The 24,881-nt window shown below is 42.2% G+C and overlaps 1 protein-coding gene across 1 annotated transcript in view; it reads left to right on the top strand.

Moving 5' to 3' along the window:
* ATP7A (ATPase copper transporting alpha) overlaps positions 1-24,155 on the top strand; it is a 47,885-nt gene extending 23,730 nt beyond the window's left edge. Inside the window, exons 8-23 of the mRNA XM_035113566.2 lie at positions 906-982; positions 2,321-2,546; positions 3,402-3,635; positions 4,045-4,136; positions 4,462-4,589; positions 4,749-4,903; positions 5,622-5,756; positions 6,874-7,068; positions 7,293-7,475; positions 8,701-8,914; positions 10,419-10,565; positions 11,858-12,000; positions 12,492-12,695; positions 12,787-12,904; positions 13,739-13,841; positions 14,810-24,155. Coding sequence (XP_034969457.1) covers positions 906-982; positions 2,321-2,546; positions 3,402-3,635; positions 4,045-4,136; positions 4,462-4,589; positions 4,749-4,903; positions 5,622-5,756; positions 6,874-7,068; positions 7,293-7,475; positions 8,701-8,914; positions 10,419-10,565; positions 11,858-12,000; positions 12,492-12,695; positions 12,787-12,904; positions 13,739-13,841; positions 14,810-15,086 — 2,631 coding nt within the window. The 3' untranslated portion in view covers positions 15,087-24,155. The remainder of the gene's footprint in view (positions 1-905; positions 983-2,320; positions 2,547-3,401; positions 3,636-4,044; positions 4,137-4,461; positions 4,590-4,748; positions 4,904-5,621; positions 5,757-6,873; positions 7,069-7,292; positions 7,476-8,700; positions 8,915-10,418; positions 10,566-11,857; positions 12,001-12,491; positions 12,696-12,786; positions 12,905-13,738; positions 13,842-14,809) is intronic.
* Positions 24,156-24,881: the final 726 nt, after the last annotated feature.

The raw sequence follows: 24,881 nt of genomic DNA, 5'->3' as shown, positions 1-24,881 counted from the left end.
GCCCACTTATGAGCATCCCTTGCAGGGTTCTGGAGCACCAGCAGCTGCTCAAGGACACAGAAGAGAGAAGCCTGCATTTTAAAATATTCCCCCTCTTGCTGCTGCCGTGCAAAGCAAGAGAAGGAGATAACTTTAAAATGCAGGTTTCTTTCCATTGCTTCCCACAAAGAGGGGGGGGGGCGGGACACAGGTGAATGGGAGTGAGAGAAAATTACCTCAGCCTCTTTGTGAGCCTCCCCACGGGTCTCCAATCCTGATGCTGCAAGTTGAAAGGAAAAACATGGGAGGGTTTGCAAACCACCCTGCTTGGCTCCTTTTCTCCTCGGATGTCAGAGGTAGAAATAAGCTGTGCAGGGAGGATTAGAGAGAGAAGCAGTTTCCAGTGACTGGAACCACTTCTCCCTCCTTCAGCTGATGGGCCATTTGGAGCATGTGAGAGCCCACTTTAAGATCCTGATGGTTCCTTTGAAGCTCTGCCCTTACCTGCCTTGCAACTGATGTCATATATGATGTCTCGTATGGGGGAGGTGGGTATGGCCTCTCCAAACAGGCCAAAGGGAGATGACTGGCAGACCAGAGGATTGGCCAAAACCTTCCTGTAGGTAGGTGTACATTGTTTTATGTTGCATATTGTACAGCACCATGTTTTTAAGGTGTTTATTATTAGCAGTATATTCACAGGTGATATGCAGATATCCAGACAACTGCATTGTATCCTCAAGAAGTATTATGTGTTTGAGTCATATGTTTGCATCATTTACCGAAATACAGTTAAAACTCCTCTAACATTTTGAAACAGCTTTGTGGGAGGGATCTGCTTTCTTGCGCTCTGAATGTGTATTTCCCTAGCTTTCAAAACTGTCTGCAACATTTGCACACTACAACAAATCCCCCCCTTTTTTTAGAATTTAGGATTTAATGCTGTGCTGGTGAAGAAAGATAGATCTGCTAGTCACTTAGATCACAAACAGGAGATAAGGCAGTGAGTATTCTTTTATTCATGCTCCAATCCCATTCAATATGTTTGATTCCTTCTGTGAGAATTCTGAAGGTTATAAAGCAGGGGTGGGGAACCTTTTTCTTCCAAAGAGCTCTATTTCCTCAGAAGCATTTCAATGGGCTGCATGTTCCCATCAGTCCATGCTTCATGAATATTCTCTTTCATTCACTCTGGCTGTGTACACACTGTACCTTTAAAGCACATTTCCCCCCTCAATGAAATCAGGGCCCTGTATTTAGTTAAAAGAATTGTAATCCTGTGAGGATTAAACTACAATGCCCAAAATTCTTTGAGTGGTGGAAATGCACTTCACATGTTCTTTAAAGCCAATAGTTAAAGCCTAATTGCAATTTGCATTGAGAAAAGAGATTCCCTTTGGTTCTTCTTTTCCCAGTGGACTGCCAGGATGAGGGCCAGTCTGGATCAGGGTCCTGGGCTAGAGGTCTTTAAGACATAGCCTCCTGCTGCACGTACAACTTATATTGATGGGCTGGGGGAGACCTTCTATTAAAGTGAATCATAAAGGTAACGGGACCCCTGAGAGTTAAGTCCAGTTGCGGGCGACTCTGGAGTTACAACACTTATCTCGCTCTATAGGCCAAGGGAGCTGGCGTTTGTCTGCAGACAGCTTCCGGGTCATGTGGCCAGCATGACTAAGCCGCTTCTGGCAAACCAGAGCAGCGCACGGAAACACCGTTTACCTTCCCGCCGGAGCGGTACCTATTTATCTACTTGCACTTTGATGTGCTTTCGAACTGCTAGGTGGGCAGGAGCTGGGACCAGCAACGGGAGCTCACTCCATTGCAGGGATTCGAACCACCGACCTTCTGATCAGCAAGCCCTAGACTCTGTGGTTTAACCCACAGCGCCACCTGGGTCCCTATATCACATTATACAGGTGACTTTAAAAAAAACAAACACCCATTAGATCATGTTTCTACATGGGAGTTAGCAGTGGTCCCTGACTGAAGACAGCAGCATCTTAAAAATGAATGAAAATAGATACCTTCCCGCTGTAGTGGTACCTATTTATCTACTTGCACTTTGACGTCCTTTCGACCTGCTAGGTGGGCAGGAGCAGGGACCGAACAACAGGAGCTCACCCTGTTGCAGGGATTTGACCTTCTGATCAGCAAGCCCTAGGCTCTGTGGTTTAGACCACAGCTCCACCCGCATCCCTAAAGTGAACCATACACCCTACTAAATGCTTCCTGTCATGCTCAAGGTTCTAGATGCATGAATTTTTCTCCATAGTTGAACACTTTCTTTTCAATGTTGTTATGATTTCTTCACTATTATCTTGTTCTCTTATATATTAAGATGGAAACGATCCTTCCTCGTAAGCCTAATTTTCTGCATTCCTGTAATGGGACTGATGATTTACATGATGGTTATAGACAGCCAGATGTCATCCATGCATAAGGTTGCAAACATGACCAAAGAAGAAATGGAAACATATCATTCATCAATGTTCTTAGAGCACCAGATCCTTCCCGGCTTGTCTGTCATGAATTTGCTCTCCTTTCTGTTGTGTGTCCCTGTGCAGGCAAGTAGAAATGCTAGTGTGATAGTATTTAAATTTCATGCCAAGATTCCTTTGAATGAACCATATGGAATAAAGCAGGTGGGCAACTTGCTGCCAACCCTTGGCCTAATTTCTTGAGAGCTCTTGGGGTGGGGAATGGCACATAGATAAGGGAAGAAAAGGGGATGCCCTGTCCATTTTAGATCCAGCCACCAGCATATTATCCCTTGGGGAATGCTGTTCCCACAAGATGCAGTGATGGCCACTGAACTAGATGCTTTTAGAAGAGAATTAGAGAAATTCATGGATGAGAGGGCGATTGATGGTTACTAACCAGAAAGACTGTGCTCTGCCTTCCACATTTGGAGGTAGTAGTGCTTCTGAACACCTGTTGCTGGAAGCCACATAAGAAGGCCCTTTTGCTCAGGTTCTGCTTGCTGGTTTCCCTCAAGCATCTGGTTGGTCACTGTGAGAATAGGATGCTGGACTAGATAGACCATTGGCCTGACCCAGCAGGATCTTCTTCTGTTCTTATTAGCTGAAAGCACATTAGGCCCTGTAGTCTAAGTTACTTTTATTGTATTGCTACCCCTCTAGACAAAAATCTGAAATATTAATGCTTGTTCCTTTTAAGTTTTATTATGATGGAACAAAATGCAAGAATAGGCTCCACACTTCAACAATGCCTCTCTATTAAAGCTGAGCTTCCGTCAGATTTTTCTAGGCAGCCTGCTGCCTGTTTGCTTAGCCACCCTACCCGGGAGAATTATCTGAATCCAGGAGGAGAATGACAGTTCACAGATCTCCAGTCCTTATATAGTTATCAATAGTGTGTTTATGTGCAAAATGTAACTGTGAATTTTTCTGTGCTTGCAGTTATTTGGTGGCTGGTATTTCTACATCCAAGCTTACAAAGCACTGAAGCATAAGACTGCCAATATGGATGTGCTGATCGTTTTGGCAACCACCATTGCGTTTGCCTACTCCTTTGTTATTCTTTTGGTTGCAATGGTTGAGAGGGCAAAAGTCAACCCTGTGACTTTCTTTGACACACCACCCATGCTCTTTGTATTTATTGCATTGGGGCGATGGCTGGAGCACGTGGCCAAGGTAAATATAAATGCTCATATATTTAGGGGGGCATTTATTAAAGCACTTTCAGACTTGGTGCTGCTAGTTTTGCAAGATTATCTTAAAAGTTTAGTGCTCAGTAATTTGTCCATTACATGATGCTTGTAGGAATCCAAGAGAGAATTCAGGTATGCCATTCTGTATGTGGCAGAATTGTGTTAAATATACACTCACCGTTTTCAAGACAAATACTTTGGAATGCATGTTTCCCCCCCACTTAAGTCCATCTTCATCCCAAGGAGAATAACAGAAGACTGTTTTTTGTAAACTTACTTAGAACTTATTTATTTGCTAGAAGCATGGCTTGTGCTGCATATGACTTTGTTGCTTGCAATGATCTTTTAGGTGGTACTTTGAATTTAACATATGTGGCTCTATACTTTTATAGGGTAAAACATCAGAAGCCCTTGCAAAACTAATTTCACTACAAGCAACAGAAGCAACTATTGTTACTTTAGGCCCAGACAACATCCTCTTGAGGTATTGTGCTTTACTGTAGTTCTTTAATAATTTTTTTGAAAGGCAGCCTGAATACATTTCAGTATGTTGTGCTCGTTGATTCCCCCCCCCCCCCTGCTCTTTATTTTTGTATGGCCCCATCAATATATATGGCATTTTGTAGAGAAATAGAAGCAGAAGATAATCCTTCGCCCTAAATAACTTGCAGTCTAAATTGCTGGTATTTGGGGAAGAGAAAGATGTGGCAAGGTCAAACCATGAATATGCACAGATTCAGCTGAACATACTAAGGCTTTGTTTCAGTTGTGGATAAATAAGGACTAAGGAATTTTGTGTGTCCTCTTAGTGAAGAGCAAGTTGATGTTGAGCTGGTTCAGCGGGGTGACATTGTCAAAGTGATTCCAGGAGGCAAGTTTCCAGTGGACGGCCGTGTTATTGAGGGACATTCTATGGTGGACGAATCACTCATCACAGGCAAGCTGTGTTATATTTATTTCAATAGGTGCTTGAAACTAACTAATGGTGTGGGTAGGAAGGGAAAGAGACAAAGTGAAAATTAAGACTAGGGGATGAGAGGGGAAAATGCAAAGAATTGTGTCTCTTAATGTTTTGCTGGCAAATCAATTTATGCAGGTGAAGCTATGCCTGTGACTAAAAAACCCGGCAGTACAGTCATTGCAGGCTCTATTAACCAGAATGGATCACTGCTGATCTCTGCAACCCATGTTGGATGCGACACTACTCTCTCCCAAATTGTCAAACTTGTGGAAGAAGCACAGACATCCAAGGTACTTTCAATAAGCAATAGTAGGAAGGAAGTTAAGTTTTTCAGCTTGTTTCTTCAGCTTTGATTCAGTACAGCAAATTTATGAATCAAATTTGACATCATTACATGCTTACTTAGTGTACCAAATTGGTCTTCAGCAGGGAGGCAACTTAAAATTCCCATCCTTATAGGTTTCATATTCTCTGATCACGGCAGTTGGTAAGCAGACTGTAAAACAAATCATTTTGTGTAATTTGGAAGCTATTCAAGCAAAGCATTGCAAAAAAGATGTATTGTTAGGACTGCAGAAAAAGACACCAGTTCAAAAGTTCCAGTGATGGGAAACTGCCTGTTACTCAGAGTGAATTTGCTACTTAGGCAAATGTGTAGACCAGGGTTGGCCATCTTCCAAAAGACTGTAATCTACTCACATGATGTGGTGTTCAGGTCAGAGTTGTTGAGCTTTTTTAAGGGAGGGAAGTCCCATTTGGGGGGGGGAGATCACTAATGAAACAGTCAGCCTCGCAGCAAGAGCTCCTTCTTCCATTCTAGCAATCTAGAGGGTGGGGGTGGGGCTGGATGAAGGAGCCAGTGATCGTCTGTGATCTACCAAAACCTCCTGGGGATCAACCAGTAGATTGGCCTGTTGGACATCCCTGGTGTAGACAGTCTCCGAGACAACCTCAAGCCTCAGAGAAGATGGCTAGAATTTATTTTCTTTTTCTCTCTCTGTGCTTTAGGCTCCAATTCAGCAGTTTGCAGACAAACTTAGCGGCTACTTCGTTCCATTTATTGTTGGTGTTTCTGTGCTTACACTTTTTGCCTGGATAGTGATCGGATTTGTTGATTTTGAAATTGTGGAAACCTATTTTCTTGTAAGTCTGGTACCCTCTTTGGGGAAAATTTGTTTCACTTCCAGGTTTCAACCCTTTAATGCTGTTAACACTCCCTACATTGTCTTTGGAAGGGCTTACAAGTAATGCAGGGCTGGGGAATCTTATTGGTTCAGCAGACCAGATCCTTATAAAGATTTGCCTTGCAGGGCCATCCACCTGTCAGTCAGGAGATGTCATAAATGATGCCAGGTGATTTGGTGCTTTGAAGCCAGGACACCAAAGCCCAGCCAAATTGAGCATGTTGGGTGAGGTAGAAAGAGTTTCTTGCAGGGAGCTCTCATGCACCCAAATCAAGCTGGATTGATCTCCCTTCCTGTTGGCCAATGGAGAGAGAGGTCACTCCTGCTTAGCACTAAAGTGTATGGGGCTGCCTCAAAGAGGAGTCCTTGGAAGGAGTAACACTTCCCTCTCCCAGTGCTGCTTTTGGAAGCATGTCCAGTGAATACAAGCAGCCCCCTTTCCCTTCAAGCATGGAAGTAGGGTGGGAACATTTGTGGGTATTCTTGATGTGCTTATCAATTGACCAATCTGTTTACACGCAGTTTTTAATGAGGACATGATCGGGAATTACTAGCCTTAAAAAGGGTAATGGATTTAATTACATGATTTATATGAACACCGAGGGGCAAATGTAGGTTTGCAGAGGCAATTATAACTTTTTAGAATTTTAAACCTTGAAATTTTATTTAATTGTACTTATAATCTACCTCTTCCCAAGGACTCCAGGTGCGTCACTATACAATTTCAATAAATGCTTCTTGTGTAGCTTATGGAAGTACACCCAGATTCATGCCTCGTTAAGTGTCAAGTGAAACACAGAAGGAAATTCCCAAGTTGAGGTCCAACCACTGAGAGTGCCCAGCCTTGAAACCTAGAAATACATTGATTTAGGTTGGCCTTGAAGTGGAGGTGGTCCCATAGATATGTGGGGCCCAGGCCACACAATTTTGTAGGTCAGCACCATACTTCTAATTAAGCCCTAAATACATTTGTGAGCCATTTGGTGAGTGGTCAAAGTTGCCTTAGAATAAGCTGTATTTTTCTTGTGAGCAACCCTTGTTCATACCTAAGCAACTAATTTTTTGTTTGTCAATAGGGGTACAATAAGAGCATTTCCAAAGATGAAGTGATAATCCGCTTTGCTTTCCAAGCCTCCATTACAGTGCTTTGTATTGCTTGCCCTTGTTCTTTGGGGCTAGCAACCCCAACAGCTGTGATGGTGGGTACTGGTGTAGGAGCACAAAATGGCATCTTGATCAAAGGTGGAGAACCTCTAGAGATGGCTCACAAGGTAAGAAATCAGACTTTCCTTTAAATTTTGACCACAAACTGTCATGTTTCTAAAAAGGATCTGGCTAACTTCATCTTTCTCCAAAGCTTGTATGACTTTAGTCTGAAAGAATGAACAAATGAACGAAAGAAAGAAAGAAAGAAAGAAAGAAAGAAAGAAAGAAAGAAAGAAAGAAAGAAACAGAAAGCACTTGATTCCTAATGTGGTTTGCATTCTTTTTGCAGGTTAAGGTTGTGGTATTTGATAAGACAGGGACCATCACTCATGGAACTCCAGTGGTGATGCAAGTGAAGATCCTAGTGGAGAGTAACCGGATGCCACGCAATAAGATTTTGGCACTAGTGGGAACCGCTGAGAGCAACAGTGAGCACCCCCTGGGAGCAGCTATTACCAGATACTGCAAACAGGTAGAGGAGCAAATACAGAGATTTCTTGATTCACCCTCTTAACTATCTGCCAAGCACCAGCTTAATTGTGGGGGACATACAGCCATGTCTGAACTGTTCTGCCATGCAGTGAAATAAATGCATTTGCTACATATTCACACCTTACGGTATCTGGAAATGTTGTGACATGGTAAAGCTCTCTTTGTCATCAGATTTCTCTCTGGAGCGAGAATTCATGAGTATAGGATTTTGAGCTCATAGCATGCTCTGAAGTAAAGGAACAGCTGCAATATTCTGACCAGCAGAGGGATGTGCACCTACAGTCTCTCTCAGCATGTCATACTGGGATGGGGCCACCCAGGTTCAAATATCCACTAACACATGAAGCTCACTTGGTTACCTTGAGCCAATTGCTCTGTTTTAGCTTTATCTGCCTCATAGGATGGTTATCAGGATGACATCAAATGGGGAGGGTGGGGGTGGAGAGAGAATCATGTATGCCACCCTGAGCTGCTTGGAACAAGGGTGGGATAACAGTGTAAGCCAATGGGCACCACAATAACATTTTCTAGAGTATATTTTTAGTAACTGGTTAATTTTACATAGTGAATTATATTTAAATAATTATAATTAATACAGCTCTGTATACATACTTCTGAAGTGTCTAGAAATCTATGGGGTGGTATATAACGTAAGAGAAAACCCATTGAAATTAATGAACCTCACTTGGCTTTCTGAAGAGCCTCATTATTTACAGGTCTTACAAATATGTGATTATTCTTAGCACCTCTTTAGTCTTAAGCTCCTTTGTGCTTTTGTTCCCTCAACCTACTGTGTATTATTTTATACAAATGTTGATATACCACTGCATCATAAAGATATATCACAGCAGGTTACAACAATTTAAAAACATTAAACACAATAAAAACAAAAAAGTTAAAAACTAGTTAAAAGCAAAAAGAAATTAAATACAAGTATCAATAGGCCATTGTGAGGGTATACTCATTATTGCCTTCATAGGCGGAACAGAAAAGTTTTCAGTACACATTTAAAAGTTGGCACAGATGACACCTGCTGAATCCCTAGTGGCAGGGTGTTCCACAGGACTGGGCCAATGACTCTGAAGGCTCAGTTTCTCGCATTACAATCTTGGATGTGTATACTGTATGCTTTTGCAGAATGACTTTTAAAGTCTAGTATACATTTACCAAATCCCAAGCACTATCCGATTATATATTTTCTTTAGGAATTGGACACAGACACCCTTGGAACTTGTACTGATTTTCAAGTAGTCCCTGGCTGTGGCATTAGCTGTAAAGTCACCAATATTGAAGCCCTGCTGTGCAGCAGGAGTGAGACCATGGAAGAAAACAATGTCAGGAATTCAGCCCTTGTGAAAATGGATGAGAAGATTGAGGAAATTATGCATCCCGCCTTGATTATTGATGAGCAGTTGCCAGGTAAGTTGAGATGAATCTGTAAAATGTGCCTCATGTAAGCAGAAGCCTTGTTTTGGCATCTGTTGCTAAAGGTGCATCAGCCTTTCTCTTTCACTGAGGGTGGGATTTGATGTCTCCTATGCTTTTTAAAAAGTAAAATACCAGCCCAGTAGTTTTAAATTGTGCCAGCAGTGCCTTGTAAAAGCTCTGAGGGGAACTGGGTGCAATTTGCTCTTGATCTTCTTTATTCTGATCATGGGCGTACCCAGGATCAAAACTAGGGGGGGGCAAGGGGAGGGGCCAAGGCACGGAAGGGGAGGGGCCACAAAGTGGGTGGGAACGGCGAACTCGCGCTCCGCCGGGCTGTGCCCCTCCCTAGCAGCAGGGCTGGTGGGCGGAGGCGGAGCCCAGCCCAGCGGAGCGCGCGTTCGGCATTCCCGCCCACCGCGCCGCGCTCCCTGGTTCCCCGCCGCGCTTGGCCTTGCCTGAGGGCGCGCCGGGGAGCTGGAGGGAGGGTGCGGCGCGGTGCGGCGGGAATGGCGAACTCGCGCTCCGCCGGGCTGTGCTCCGCCTCTGCCCACCAGCCCTGCTTCTAGAGTAGGGCAGCTGCCCTAACTTGCCGCATGGTGGGTACGCCCTTGATTCTGATCCACTTCCAATGTAACTTACTTCATGAGATGAAGCAAGTCTTGAGTGCATACACTACCTCTTTCCCTCCTTTAAGCAAACTGAAAGTGCCAGCTTTTGGTTTCCTATAAACTGGTTTCTTGAGTTCAGCTGTATTGGGAAACTGCCTTTTATTTGGCATCGAAAGTGAAAGCTTTCAGTTGTCTATCTTTGCATGAGGCGGAGAGTGAAATTGGGTATATGCTAGCCCAAAACTCAGTGGAGGCATAGTTTAGTATGGCTTATATTCCTTGAATGCTTAAAAATCCTGCTATGGCTTATTTTATGACTACATCTTAAAATAGGGGACACAGGGTATATTTTCCTACCCAGAGCAGCATCTCTCACTCTCTTTTAGTTTTTTTTTGTCAACTATTTCCCTTATTTTATCAATTTAAAGTATTGCAAGTCATTCCAAGTGGGAGAAAAATGTGTTGCAGTTCTCGCTGGACTGAATAATCTCTTACTGGAGATCAGGATGGATGTGTATCTGAATCTCTCTCCCTCCCCACCCCAAAGTAAGCTTTTGTCAGGATTAAAACTAGACTCGACTACATTGGGAGCACCTTCAAACATGCAATTTCCCCAACCTTCAACTTGAAGTAATACAGTCCCAACTAGAGTTGTACCATGTGACTATGTTGCTCACGTAGCTCAGCTGTAAGCACACTGTTGCACAAGTGCATAATCTGGGTAGTTGTGACCACACACCTGTGATCCCTAGCCATAGGTCCCTAGTGAATAAATGTTTGTGAATAGCCATGAGTAAGTGCTCTTGCAAACCTAGCATGCATCAGCAGTAGTGTGTAATTAACAGGTCACCTGTTTCTCAGAAATTGCAGTAATATTTTCCTTTCAGCTACTTGGGGTTCCCAAAAGTATTCTATTCTAATTGGAAACCGGGAGTGGATGTCGAGAAATGGTCTGCTTGTCAGAAATGAAGTTGATAATGCCATGATTGAGCACGAACGTCGAGGTCGCACTGCTGTTCTTGTGGCTGTGGATGGTAAGCTTGATAATGAGGATTAGGATTGGATTTTATGTGTGATACACTGAAAAGGCAGGGAAGAATGCAGCTGAGGAGTAAACAGTGACTGAAAAAGTTGTACTTCAAGCAATAAGGAGCAAAATATTTTCAAGACAGATAAAAGAGAGCTCTAAGAGAGAATTAGACAAATTTGTGGAGGAGACAGGTATCAAAAGGCTACTAACCATGAGAGCAGAATATGATAACAGGATGCTAAACTAGATGTGCCATTGCTCTGATCCAGCAGGTTCTTATGTTCTTAAAGTCTGCTATATTTTTCTATATAAAATATTCCAGTTCTCAGAATGAATTGTTTCATAATATTAATAGATAATCTAATGTGTGGCTATAAATCCTGTCAAGCTGCAGGATTATTCTTAACTTCTTTGTTCTTTGTTCTTAACTTCATTGTTCTTAACTTCTTTTTCCCTGTTTACTATTCTTATAATAAATATAAACACAAAGCAGTACTGTACAGTAATCCTATGCAGTGTCATTTTCCTTTAAACATTAAGCAATGTAAATAAGTATTTTCAATTGACTTATCCACATTCCCTTCCTTCCTTGTCAACCCTTTGTGCCACAAAACTGTGTTTGGCTTGTGTTTCGTTGCTTTCTTGTTGAATAAATACAGGTACATAGTTTAATTGTAGCAGTATTTGTGATTTTATTCATTATAGTAATGGTGTTAATGGTTTTACTGGGTTTTATTTAAACAATTTTGGGGCATGTTGTGGTTTTCTCCCCAGGAAGGAATGGGGCTTACTATGTGAGCACCCGCCTTACAAACTGTTTCACAGAAACAGATTATGTTTGCATAGCAGGACCTGCGTGTATTTACAATTACTTCCATTAAAATGCTTTCCAAGTAAAGCTTGCCAGTAAATGCATTTGCATTTAACATTTAGGCCACATTATTGATTTCCACAGAACCTTGATTCAGATAGTTTTGGCTATTAGAAATATTATTTGAGATCTGGAGGGAGAGAGAAAAGGAAGGAGGGCATATAATTTGGCATACTTTTAAAGTTTTGTGTTCTACATGTAAGACAAGCTAAATCCCAGTAGTTCTAGGGCTTTGGGAAACTTTCTGGAAGCTTTCCCCCCAGGAAGCCAGTATCACTGCCTTAGAAAGTGAGAAGAACAGCTCGTCTTTAAATTTGTGCAATGCCCCATGGGTGGAAGGAGAAAGGGGGTGAAGGAAAATATAGTCTTTCTGTGCTCTTCAGAAAACAAAGAGGATTAATGGAAACATATTCATGTCTGTCTAGGAGAACTCTGTGGCTTGGTAGCTATTGCTGATACGGTGAAACCTGAAGCAGAGCTGGCAGTCCGTACTTTGAAGGCTATGGGTTTAGAAGTTGTTCTGATGACTGGTGATAACAGCAAAACAGCCAGGTCTATTGCCTCTCAGGTAAGCTGCTCCATATGTTGGCTTGCCTTGCTTCAGGCAATTTTCATAATGCCTACAAGGTCCAAAGGTTCCCCCCTTCAATTTTTTAAAATGCAATAGATTACTTATTCAGTCATTGGAGCATCAGTTAAATCAGTGCTACTCAAAGTGGTGGTCCACAGACAGGTTCTGAGAGCCCACCAGCTGCCAGTCTCTGGTGACTCCACCACTGCTCAGGTTGGGTGGGATACTTCAGGGACTCAGATATGCTACTGGTCCCTAGAACATTTGGAGGCAGGGGTTGCTGGTCTACAGCATCAGATCGCTTGAGATGTACTGAGTTAAATAATGCTTTGATATTCCAACCTAAGCAATGCCACTCATTGTTGGGGGAATGCTTTTCGAAGATGAGAATCTCGTAGTTTCACAGAACTCGTTGTTCCTACCAGCTGTACTTTTTTTGTGTCTGAGGAATCTTCTGGTGTGATTTTGAACTTCCTTTTCTTTTTCAGGTTGGCATCACTAAAGTGTTTGCTGAAGTCCTTCCCTCCCACAAGGTTGCCAAAGTAAAGCAACTGCAGGAAGAAGGGAAACGGGTAGCAATGGTGGGGGATGGGATCAATGATTCCCCTGCTCTTGCCATGGCTGATGTTGGAATTGCCATTGGCACAGGCACAGATGTGGCCATTGAGGCAGCAGATGTGGTTTTGATTAGGGTAAGTGATTGGATGGAGTGAAGACCCTTAATTCAATGTAAAACAAATTGTGCCATCAATGTAACTAGTCTTGTTAATTCTTACTTGGCAGAATGATTTGCTGGATGTGGTGGCAAGCATAGATTTATCACGGAAGACTGTTAAAAGGATACGAATCAACTTTGTCTTTGCTCTCATTTACAATCTTGTCGGAGTTCCTGTAGCTGCTGGTATGTGATGATTCTTGACTTTGACAATGTGTATAATATTGCTTTTTTTTTCCTTCCATGGAACATTAATTGCAAGTATATATCAATTAACAATTCCTTATGTAGGAGAAATTTGTGTGTGAGGAAAGGAAGAAAGCTGCAGTTGATATAAATATGTTGCACAGAAAAAAAGAGTGTTAAGGGTTGCAACTGATACCCAAACTCATTCTTAAATGTTCATGCAAATTATAGTGGGTAGAAAAAAGGGAAGCTTTTCCAGTTGATTATTATTATTATTATTATTATTATTATTATTATTATTATTTACATACCCCACCTATCTGACTGGGATTCCCCCTGCCACTCTGAGCAGCTTCCAACAGAACGTTAAAAAAATAATGACATCTCAGACATTAAAAACTTATTGATACAGGGCTGCCTTCAGAGATCTATTGAAAGTTGTATAGTTGTTTATCTCCTTGACAACTGATGTGGGGAGTGTTCCACGGGGAAAGCGCCATTACCGAGAAGGCCCTCTGCCTGGTTCCCTGTAGCTTCACATCTCGCAATGAGGGAACTGCCAGAAGGCCCTCAGAACTGGACCTCAGTGTCTGGGCTGAACAAACTGGATTAGATTTACTTACTTTCTTGATTAATTTTTGGCATTTGCATGCTGCCCCATAAACCAAAGTTATTTGAGTAAGCTGTACTTCAGAAGAGGGCCTTAAGCAAGATTTTCCCACCTACATACACACTAATTTAACATGCTTTGATTTTTTAAAATAGATTTCAGAATCATGTTTGTGACTTTGTTCTTTAACATCCCCTAGAGTTATTTCCAATTTCCCTCCCCAGGCGTCTTCCTTCCAGTTGGTTTGGTTCTGCAGCCTTGGATGGGCTCTGCAGCAATGGCTGCCTCTTCAGTCTCTGTTGTGTTGTCTTCTCTGCTGCTAAAATTGTAAGTACAGTATCCTCAAGCTTCTCATTCCTCATTCTTACTTTCATGACTTGCTTGTGAAGTCCATGTTTGCATTTTGAGAAAAATAATTTGCTCTTCCAAAGAGGATAACCAGCAAGCTAGGCTCTGTCCTAACTTTTCAAAATTCAGGTAGGACTTACCTGTGCCTGCAGTTTTCCAGAAGGATCCCCTGCCCCATAAACAGCTGTTTAATGCAGTGAGCTTTAAATAATGTACTTTTAATGCATTGCATGTCTCATTCAGCCTCATCACAACTCTATATAGAGCATGTCAGTTTTTGCAGTTTTTGCCGATTGAGCTCATTAGCCTAATTACTGATTTGATCCTTGGTTAAACTGGGGATCAAATTGAAATTGTCTATCCAGACTAACAAATACTGTTAGTTGCTGGACTACCATGGTTTTCACATTCCCACTTTGTCCTCAGCCCCGTGGCAGCATTTTAAGGGGAGGAGACTTTATATCCACACTTCCATCCCAGTTAGGAATTCCTCGCTTTGCAAAAAGACATTGCAGGCAACATAGAGAACTCTGTCTTCTCAGACTGGTCTGTTCTGGTTATGGATGATATTGTAGCTGGGCACCTCTGGAGCCAGTCAGGGGAGGAAATTGGCACAGTTTGATTTGATTATTGATTATTTAATTTCTGTACCTCTTAATATATTTTTTAAAAATCTCTTTAAGAGGGGTATTTAAAAAAACAACGTAAAACAAAATATTACAGAAACACACAGTTACATATAATTTTTTTATATTAATACAAAGTTACAAATATATAAAAATCAATAGCAATTCATCTTCCTTCTGACACAGCCTCCCTCTCAGCCTCTAGGTTCTCATCCAGAGTCCAGACTACAAGCTTTTATAATTATTAACTGAATGATTAAATTGCAACCCTGTTTCAAACTGATGCAGAGCTAATTTTTGTGCATTTTCTCTTCCCTTTAGCTATAAGAAACCTACCTGTGAGAAATATGAACGGCGTACCCATGGCCAGATGAGGCAGAAGAGCCCTTCCGAAATCAGTGTCCACATTGGAATTGATGAAACTGGACCAAGATCCCCAAAGCTGAACCTCATGGACCGAATTGTCACTTACAGCCGAGCTTCCTTAAACTCCCTCTTCTCTGACAAGCGGTCCCTCAGCAGCATAGTCCTCAGTGAGCCAGACAAGCACTCCCTTCTAGTTGTAGATTCCCGGGAGGAAGACGACACAACTCTCTGAAAGATTTTTTTTTGCTGAGAACTGGACTTGGTCTCTCTTCATGCACTGATCTATTCTGGAGCTTGACCAGCTGCACTGTGTTTCCAATCATTTTGAATTGGGTTTGAATTGCTCAGTTGACCAGGGCAATTCCATCCCTATCCCCCCCAAAATCACTTCTAACTCAAGAGGTTGGCAGTTTCTGCAGTGCTTTGCCAGTATTAGCAAGCCAGAGCTTATCCAAAATCAACACTCACAAGCCACAGTATGCACTGGAAGGCAGTGCAGAACAAGAGACTGCTGAGCTGCTGGGATCATGAAAGGGCAGTCACCAGCACATGGTTTCTAGGCCATGTCTTTGCATGCAATGCAACATTTTTATAGAACGTGAACAAGTAAGGATAGAAACCATGACTTCTTTTTCCCTTTCTTTTTTTGAAACACAGATGTGCCTTATTTTGTAACAGTTGTCTTCATAATTTCTTCCTAATTTGCTATGTGTAAAATGGCATTTTTCAGAAAACATTGCAACACAGGTTTTTCCCATGATTTGAAAAAAAAAATGAAACAATTTCTGTTATTTGTTTCTCCTCCCCATCCCAGCTGCAGAGCTATAGACAATTTAGTGCACTCACCCGAAGCTACTAGTGAGAACGGTGCTTTCAAGTGTATAGAGGAGCTCCACTCTTGCCACAGCCACTGCCACACAAAGAATTGAGGAGTCAGGGCCATGCCTTGTGATGTTTTTCATTACTCAGAGGTCTATGTCTTTGTAACTTCATAAAGATGGAGTGGCTCAGTCGGCAGAGCAGGAGACTCTTAATCTCAGGGTCATGGGTTCAAGCCCCATGTTGGGCAAAAATATTCCTGCATTGCAGCAGGTTGGACTAGGTGTCCTTCACGGTTCCTTCCAATTCTGTGATTCTATGATCTGAGATGTATGCTGGTGAGTAGGTAGATGTTTGAGACTGCAGAGTTTTAAAAGAGGTGTTTTCCTCCAGCGCTTCAGGGAGCTCCCCTTCTTGCATTCTGAGTATGTTTTTTTTTTGTTTAGGTTTTTTTTAAAGGCTCCTGAGCATTCTTTATTTATTTATTTCGTCTTGGAACTTTTCATTTATTTTCCATTTTGCTCAGCTAAAAATTGTCATGGTTGTCACAATGCTACCCCTACAGTTACAGCTATGCTGGATTGGGTCTGTCGGGAGTTTTGCAGTTCAGAACCTCTTGAGGGCATAAGGGTTGGGAAGGCAGTACTAAGCCAAAATGCGGGTTCTGCATTGATGGGAAGCTATTGTTTTGTCTCCCTACACCACAGAGTTTAAAATACATTTGCTATATTATTTAACTTATAGAGAGAGATTGGCGCTAGGTTTGCCCAGGTTTCTCACCATGTTTAACAGTTCAGCAGGTCTTAGATTGTAACCCTTGGCAGTGAATATTGCCTTGTTGATGTTTGAACAGCGGTTGGAGACATACATTGTAGAGTCCTTTAACCTGATAATAGAGGCATTTTTATGGTGTTTAAAATAGCGAGAGAGAGGACCACGTTTCAGAAAACACCAGGGCTCTTGTTCTTGACCTGCAGGGGCATTAATGCACAAGTTTTAGTCATCATTAATCCCATTCCTAAAGCCATACTTAGGGGGGAAATGAAGCCAAACTGCAGCTGTTTCACTCTCACCCCAAGTCATGATGGGATAATAAGAGTGCAGAAAGTATATCAGGGAAAGTCCACTGCCAGGGAGTAAGTCATCATATGACTCAGAATCCTGACCCTCTCTGGCACACATCCTGTGCAGGTCTGTCCCACATTCAGGAATCATGGACTTTGCCAGCCCGCACCAGCCCTTTGTGCTTGGCAGTTATGTGGCCACTCATCCTCTGTAGCCTCAGTTTGGCTCAAGAGACTGGGTTTTCCAAAAAAGGGAGTGGGGCTGCCTACAAAGGAAAAGCAAGGGCCAAGGGCCTCTTCCTTTCCTCTGGCATGTTAGATGCCAGTGTGGGGTCCTGTGCTGGCCATCAAACACCACTGGCAAGAGTGGTGAAAAAATATGTGTATTTGGAACTAAGTAAATGGTGTGCTTTAAACATCTTTAAACTAGAAATGTTTGTAAGACTGCAGCTTAACTGACCATAGAACACCATATTGACTAACCCAATAGTGGCTGGAAAGCTCAATGAAATATTTTCACAATCATGTTGTGTTTCAAAATAGTAATAATTATGGAAGGGTATTGGGGGGTGTTAAAGAAAACAGCTTTTGATGTTTGATCTGTGTGAAACAGAAATCTTGGAAATTTATTTTTCTGCATCTCACAGTTCTGCCCTTGAAGTTATATTCTCCCCTCCCTTGTAATTTACACAAAGCATGCTTGAAATATTTCTTTCTGATGGAATCAGGCTATTCAAGCAGAGCTGGTGATGGCTTCCCTCTGAGAAACAGATATTTTAAAATTTTTAATGGCATGCCAATCTGTGAGCCTTTACTTGCCTGAATAAATATCCACTTTACTTGCTCTGTAGTTTCATTGCCCGTTAAGCCTGCAGTGAAGAGCCATTAATTTCCTGTCCTGCCACCTCAAGAAAATCTGACCCATATGATAGCTCAGTTTAGTTCCTGTTCGTTACCTGATAACTGGTATTATTCTAGAACAGGCATACATAGGCAAACTGGGCCCTCCAGATGTTTTGGGACTACAACTCCCATCATCCCTGACCACTGTTCCTGTTAGCTAGGAATGATGGGAGTTGTAGTCCCAAAACATCTGGAGGGCCCAGTTTGCTTATGCCTGTTCTGGAAGTATTACAGTTTTCTTCCTTTGGAGCAAGGGTTATATGTCAAGGCTTGTATTGAAAGGGTTGATATCTAAGTCAAATTCTAGCTAGGGAGAAACCAGAGAATTGGTGTGGAGGACCACACAGTCGGGTCTGTATCACTTAGTTGATGGTGGATGTTTTTTGTTTTTTGAGGCTGAACAAATCTGCACTTGCCCCTTTCCAAAAATATTTGTGACATGTTTTGATGAAACATTTACAGGATTTCAGCTGTCACATTGCTTTGATCATTCACAAGATAGGTTGTGGGAGTAGGTGCTATCTTTTGGCAGGAGACAAGCTACAGTGGAACCTCGGTTTATGAACACCTCGGTTTACGAATTTTTGGTTTACGAACGCCGCGGACCCATCTGGAACGGATTAATTCACTTTCCATTACTTTCAATGGGAAAGTTCACTTCCGTTTATGAACCCTTCAGTTTATGAACAGACTTCCGGAACCAATTACACCCATGGTTCGGGTTAAGTACGCTTCATTTTGAGTACTCCGCGGACCCATCTGGAACGGATTAATCCACTTTCCATTACTTTCAATGGGAAAGTTCGCTTCAGTTTATGAACGCTTCAGGTTGAGTACTCTGCGGACCGTCTCGAACAGATTAATCCACTTTCCATTACTTTCAATGGGAAAGTTCACTTCAGTTTCTGAACGCTTCAGTTTATGAACAGACTTCCGGAACCAATTGTGTTCATAAACCGAGGTACCACTGTACTAGCATTTGCCATTCATGATCATAAGTCATAACAATCTTCCAGTCTTCTCTGTGTCTCTTGTGGCAGAAAATAGAAGGTGGAATCCATAATGTTTCAGTGCCAGCTGTTAGATTTGGTTTCCTCTCTATCCTCTTAAGGGCTAGTGGCCAAAAAATAGGATATTGTATTTTAGTTTAGTGGCTTTCTTACAGAAAAGATCTGAAAGAGGGTGTGTTTTATCTTCTTTCTTCTCTGTCTTTATCTTTCATCTTTTTCTTCTTTTGGTTTCCTTTGGTTTCCTTTGCTCTGGGACATTATTGGGGTCTAAGGATTACATACTCACGAAGGTAGTGGATAATTGGTGGAAGGATCCTGGGTGAGAGGCAGGGAAAGGAAGACCTCTCAGGGTTAGAGACTGGGAGAAGAAAGGAAAGCTCCCAGGTGGGAGCTGGGAGGGTTCACTACTTCCTATGTGAGACAAAGGTTACAAGCTGCCCTTGACAGAGGACTCTGCTTTCTTTTCTCTTCATCTGCTTTTTTTTAAAGTTTCTTTTATCTAGTATTATGAAAAAGCTTTAATAAAATCTAATTTTTTTAAAAATGAAAGAGGACCCAAAGGCATGGTTTCCTCAGCAGCAGAGCGAGTGTTTAGCTTTTACCTACATTGTAGGGGGTCCCTTGGGGTCGCTTCCAACTCTACAATTCTATGATTCTATGGTGGTTTGAAATGTACTGCTATTACATACTTGATGCAGAAGCCCACCCAGTGTGTCTTCCCTTTCTATGTGTGATTTGCTAAACTTTTTTTGAATGTTCATCTTGATGCTTTGTGAATAATAGCTTATACTTGGCTTTAATTCAAAGAACCAAAAATACTTTACTGTCTTGACTGTACAGTGTTCTGATAAAATGTCTTCTTCTTTCTTCTTTGGCGATCACTCGTAGCCGAGTAAGATTATCTTCAATTTACACAGTTTTAACAGTGAGTCTGAAAGTGACTCTGCAGGCCAATTCTGGATCCACACATCCTTCCACAGTGGGGACATAGGTTTTCGGGTGGGAGTTGATCAATGTGTGGCTTTGCCAAGCATGCCTTCCTCATAGCACATTTTTCCCTTTCATCCTGAGTTCGAGCATCTTCAAAGTCCATGAAACCTTTGGTAAAGGCTGTTCTCAAATAGGAGCGCTCGCAGGCCAGTGTTTCCCAGTTGTCGGTGTTTATACTACATTTTTAAAGATTTGCCTTGAGAGAATCTTTAAACCTCTTTTGTTGACCACCGACATTATGCTTTCCATTTTTAAGTTTGGAATAGAGTAATTGCTTTGGAAGACAATAATGAGCTATCTGCAAAACATGACCAGTTCAACAAAGTTGATGTTGAAGAATCATTGCTTCTTCCAGTGCGCTGGCATTAGTTTGCCTGTCTTCCCAAGTGATGTGTAAAACTTTTTGGAGACACCGTTGATGGAATCTTTCGAGGAGTTGGAGATGGCGCTTATAAGTGGGATCTCCCCTCTCTCCCAGATTTTTTTGATTAGCTTGTGAAGTCGTTCAATTCTGCCCACTTTGAAGACTTTGGCAGGTATCCCATCAGGTCCGCTGGCTTCGTTGTTTTTCATTTGGTTAGTAGCTGTACACGACTCTCCCAGATTTGGAGATACTGCAAGCTCATCTCTAATTTGTTTTTGTGGAATTTGTGAGAGGACCTCAGCAGCTATGGGGGAGCTGTGGTTAAGGAGATGTTGGTAATGTTCTTTCCAGCGCAGTGCAATAGCTTCTTTATCTTTTAGAAGTGTGTTAGTGTCTGCTGAGCATAGGGGGCATATGCCATGATTTATTGGCCCATAGATAGTGTTTGTGGCTTTAAAGAAACTCTGTGCATCATGAGTGTCAGCTAAGTGCTGGATCTCTTGAGCTTTTTTTATCCAGGTGTTTTTTTAGTTTTCTGGTTCTTCTTTGAACCCCAGCCTTAGCGTTGGCATAGGTTTTTTTTCCTTAGTGGCGCAGTTTCTATCTCTTTGCCAGATCTGAAAGGCCTTCCTTTTCTTGTCAATCATGACTTCAATCTCACTGTCATTCTCATCAAACCAGTCCTGGTGTCCCTTGGTTTGGTATCCAATAATTTGTTCACAGGGTGCAATAATGGATGTTTTAAGCTTGGTCCAGTGTTCCTTGTTGTTATCAGGGAACTCTGAAAAAAGATGGTCCTTAAGAGTCATTCGGAAGCAATCCCGCTTAATAGGATCTTGAAGGACTTGAATGTTCACTTTGCACCTTGGTTTCCTTCCTTGAAGCCTGCATTGAGGTATCTTAATAGTCGTCGTGCAGCTTATTAATTGGTGCTCTGTCCAGCAGTTGTCGGAACTTGTCATAGCTCTGGTAAGGAACACATCACAGTGATCTTCAGCTTGGACAATTACGTAGTCTAAGACAATGATGGCGAACCTTTTATAGACCGAGTGCCCAAACTGCAACCCAAAACCCACTTATTTATCACAAAGTGCCAGAATGGCAATTTAACCTATATATCTCATTTTTTCTGTGTGTTTCATGTTTCTTCTTTATGACTGCTGTTGTAATAAATAATCCTTCATAAAAGTTATTGCATTACATTCTTCATTAATTTTTTTTCCATTGATATATAATTTTATGGTATAACTCAGTGCTATTTTTCTTAAAAAATGATTTCTCAAGAAAATCACCACCGGGGGCGGGGGGATTAATACAGTTCAAATTGGGAAAAATAAATACAGTGGTACCTCAGTTTTCGAACAGCTTAGTTCTCGAATTACTTGGAACCTGAACACTTCAAACCCGGAAATGAGTGTTCCGGTTTTGGAACTTTTTTCGGAAGCTGAACATGCTCTGTTCTGAGTATAACTTCCATTTTGAGTGCCACACTTCCATTTTCCTAGTGAGGGAAGTTGGGCCGGGTGGCAAGCAAGCAGACACTTGCCACCCTCGAGCGCTGGGTCTCTCCACCGCTGCCACAACAGCTATCACCCCCTCCTCCAGCTCTGGTGCCCCGGGTGCTGAGTGAGGGAAGGCTGGGCCGGGGTGGCAAGCGAGCAGGCAAGTGATGTCGCCACCACCCCCACACCCCAAGCCTGCTCCACTTCTGAGAGATCCCCGCCTCCACTCCTGCTTGCATGCAAGCCCTCTCCTCCTCCTCCTCCTCCTCCTCCTCCTCCTCCTCCTTCTTCCCCTCACCCCCAGCATGGAAGCTCCAGCCCTGCTGGAGCGATGGCACACATGCCCTCTCTGGCACGCATGCCATAGGTTCGCCACCACTGGTCTAGAAGGGCCAGTGGTTCGACCAAGCGTTCCTCCATGATTTTTTTAAAACAATTATATGTGCAATACACGGCCATGTTAGTAATAACAAGGTTGTGTAGTGCACTTATAGTCAAAAGTAAGATTCTGTTCTGGTTGCGGATGCCAGCTCCTTCTTTCCCAATAGTCCCAGGCCACAGATTGAAATCTTGCCCAACTCTCACATTAAAATCACCCAGGAGGATAATTTTATCCTCCTTAGGCATCTCTGATAGGACGGTATCCAGCTGAGAGTAAAATTTTTCTTTAATGTCTTCATCAGCATCCAGTGTTGGTGCATAAGTGCTTAGAGCAGTAGCCTGTTGGTTTTGGGTGAGTTTTTTTTCAAAGGGTTGAAAGTCGCTCATTAATGCCGGTAGGGACTTCTACAGGAGCTTCACAAGATCGTTTTTTGACTTCAAAGCCTACTCCATGTATTCAACAATCTTGTTCAGGTAGACCTTTCCAGAAGAAAGTGTAGCCTCCTTTTTTTCCTTCAGTTGTCCCTTGCCTGCTCTTCGAGTCTCTTGAAGCGCTGCAATATCAATGTTAAAACGTTGCAGCTCTCTTGCAATGATGGCAGTTCTGCATTTGAGATGCTCATTATCTGTGTTATCCAACAAAGTCCATATATTCCATTTTCCAAAGTTCAATTGTCTTTTATGACCTCTGGGTGGTGACCCCATTGGGTGCGATAATCCAGTCAGGGAAAAAGGAGGGTAGACTATGTCTAGGGCACCTTTTCTAGCCTCTCCCCCTTTTCAGGGTGAGCAGAGTGTATCCTAATTAGGGTTGCTCAACTGAATCTGTAGCCACTGCTCATGTGCTGGTTCATGACTAGGGGCTCCCCGTTACCATTTGCCGATCACCCTGGGACTTTTTGGGTTTGAAATTGGTTTTTGACAGATGCCTGTGCGTGAATTCATTTTAGGTGTATAGATCAGTGCACATTGAACAACGCACAATATTTGCAGTAAGGCGCTATTCCGATGGCATGAGCATCACAATGACTGATAGATTCTTATCTGCTGCAGCGTTCATCCACCTTCACAGCCGTTGTAACATGCCACTTGTTATCATCCGCCTGTTCTGCCATTGAGGAGTTCTTTGGGTCATTCTTTGTCCAGCTCCTCCCCTTTGACCTTACCGCCTTGGGTGACCCTACTGAGAGTACAAGGCTTCCAACAGCTTCTCTCACAAGGGTCATAGGAATGTGCAAGCCCACTCACCACGGCAAGGTGATGATCTAGCGAGTGAGTCCGATAAAATATACTCTGGGTGTAAATAAGATTTGTTTCCTGTCTTGAGCACATTTCATTTATTGGCAGTTTTATGTTAACTCGTGTGTGTTAAAATATCAAAAAAGCTATTTTTAAAAAGCTGCAGAAAAAGCTATGCATTTACATTTAATTTGATTTATTTATTGTTCTTCTCCACTGTTAGGCAAGATGTTCTGCTGTCTTCTTCATTTAAATTACTAGCCAAAAAGTAAATCCAGACATAAATGCAAGTCGGGGCTTCCCTTTCCTCTAAATCACATTTGGCTGGCTGGCAAACTGAATGCTGATTTAATTATCTGTCTTGTCCTTCCTTCCCTGTTTTGCCAAGTTGGATGCATACCTTGTTAGTTGTTTAAAGCACTACGTGTACATTTATTCAGTTAAATGTACACCCATCTCTCTCTTTTTTTAGGTGTGTCTGTTAAAAGCAATTAGGTAAAGGTAAAGGGACCCCTGATCATTAGGTCCAGTCACGGACGATTCTGGGGTTGCAGTGCTCATCTCACTTTATTGGCCGAGGGAGCTGGTGTACAGCTTCCGTAAGATTACGGAAAATTGTTTTCTTAAAAAATGAAAAACTGCTTTCAGATAAGAGTTGGGTTGGTGATGTCACTGGTTTATATCCATCTGCTGCAAATATGCAGTATTGATGGGCTTGCCAACCTTTTCAGACCTAGGACCGACTTCTAACCCAAACATTAATTTGGGGATCCATTTCTTAATCTTTTGCCATATTTTTTTGCATGGTGGTAGTGCTCCTGTTGAAACCCTTATTGGATTGGGCACTAACCACTAACAGGTCCTAACCTACCAGTTGAAGGCCAGTGGTCTAGGAGGCAAGGTACAAAATGCAGTGAGTGCAATTCCATTGGTGGTTCAATGCTCACATGATGTGTGTATGTGTACCCCTGCAACTGGGCAGATGGTTGAATCTTACATAGCATTTTCCCACTGCTTTTTTTTTTTTAATGTAGGTGTTTTAGTACAAAGGTGGCTCACTGGTGGCTTACACAGGTCCAGGGTTTCTGAAAACTTGACCGAAGGTTGTTTTACAAGTTACGTAACAGCTCACTTGTTTGTTGCAACCGCTGGTCCCAACTTCTCAGTAAGCAAATCTAGCATGCTTAGTGTGCAAATACCCATTATTATTTTGGGGGAGCCTTCAAAATGTTTTGGGTGAGCCCAGATTTGTAGATCACCTGTGATGATAAGAGTGGCCTTTCCCAATCCTCTCTAAATCTGCCCTGGATTTTTAAGGAAACGAGAAATGTTTTCATCTCCTTGGGACTCTGATTATGGGTTCTACGAAGTACTACTGTGAGTACACATTGGGTTGCATTTAATGTTTGTTTTTTTTCAGCTGAAAAAAATCATAAGTCCCTGCTATGACTATATGTAATGTCTTGATTTTCAGGATACGCTCTGTAAAACAAAAAAAACCAACAACTTTGTGCAATATTTGCTTTTAATGCATAATATTTTACATTCGGCAGGTATGCCACAGTTATAATCTTGTCAAGAATGTGCCTTCAGCTCTATAAATGTTATATTACAACATTACAAGACTGATTGTGTGTGGATTTTTATTTGAAGGGACCCATTTCGGTTTCATTCAATCTGTTTCCGTTCAGAAATCTCTCACCTAGCTAAGCACCATTCAAAATTACATTCTTTAATTTGCACCACACCACCACC

This window comes from Zootoca vivipara, chromosome Z, assembly GCF_963506605.1.
Source record: "Zootoca vivipara chromosome Z, rZooViv1.1, whole genome shotgun sequence".
NCBI classification, from domain to species: domain Eukaryota; kingdom Metazoa; phylum Chordata; class Lepidosauria; order Squamata; family Lacertidae; genus Zootoca; species Zootoca vivipara.
This window is presented reverse-complemented; position numbering and strand designations above follow the sequence as displayed.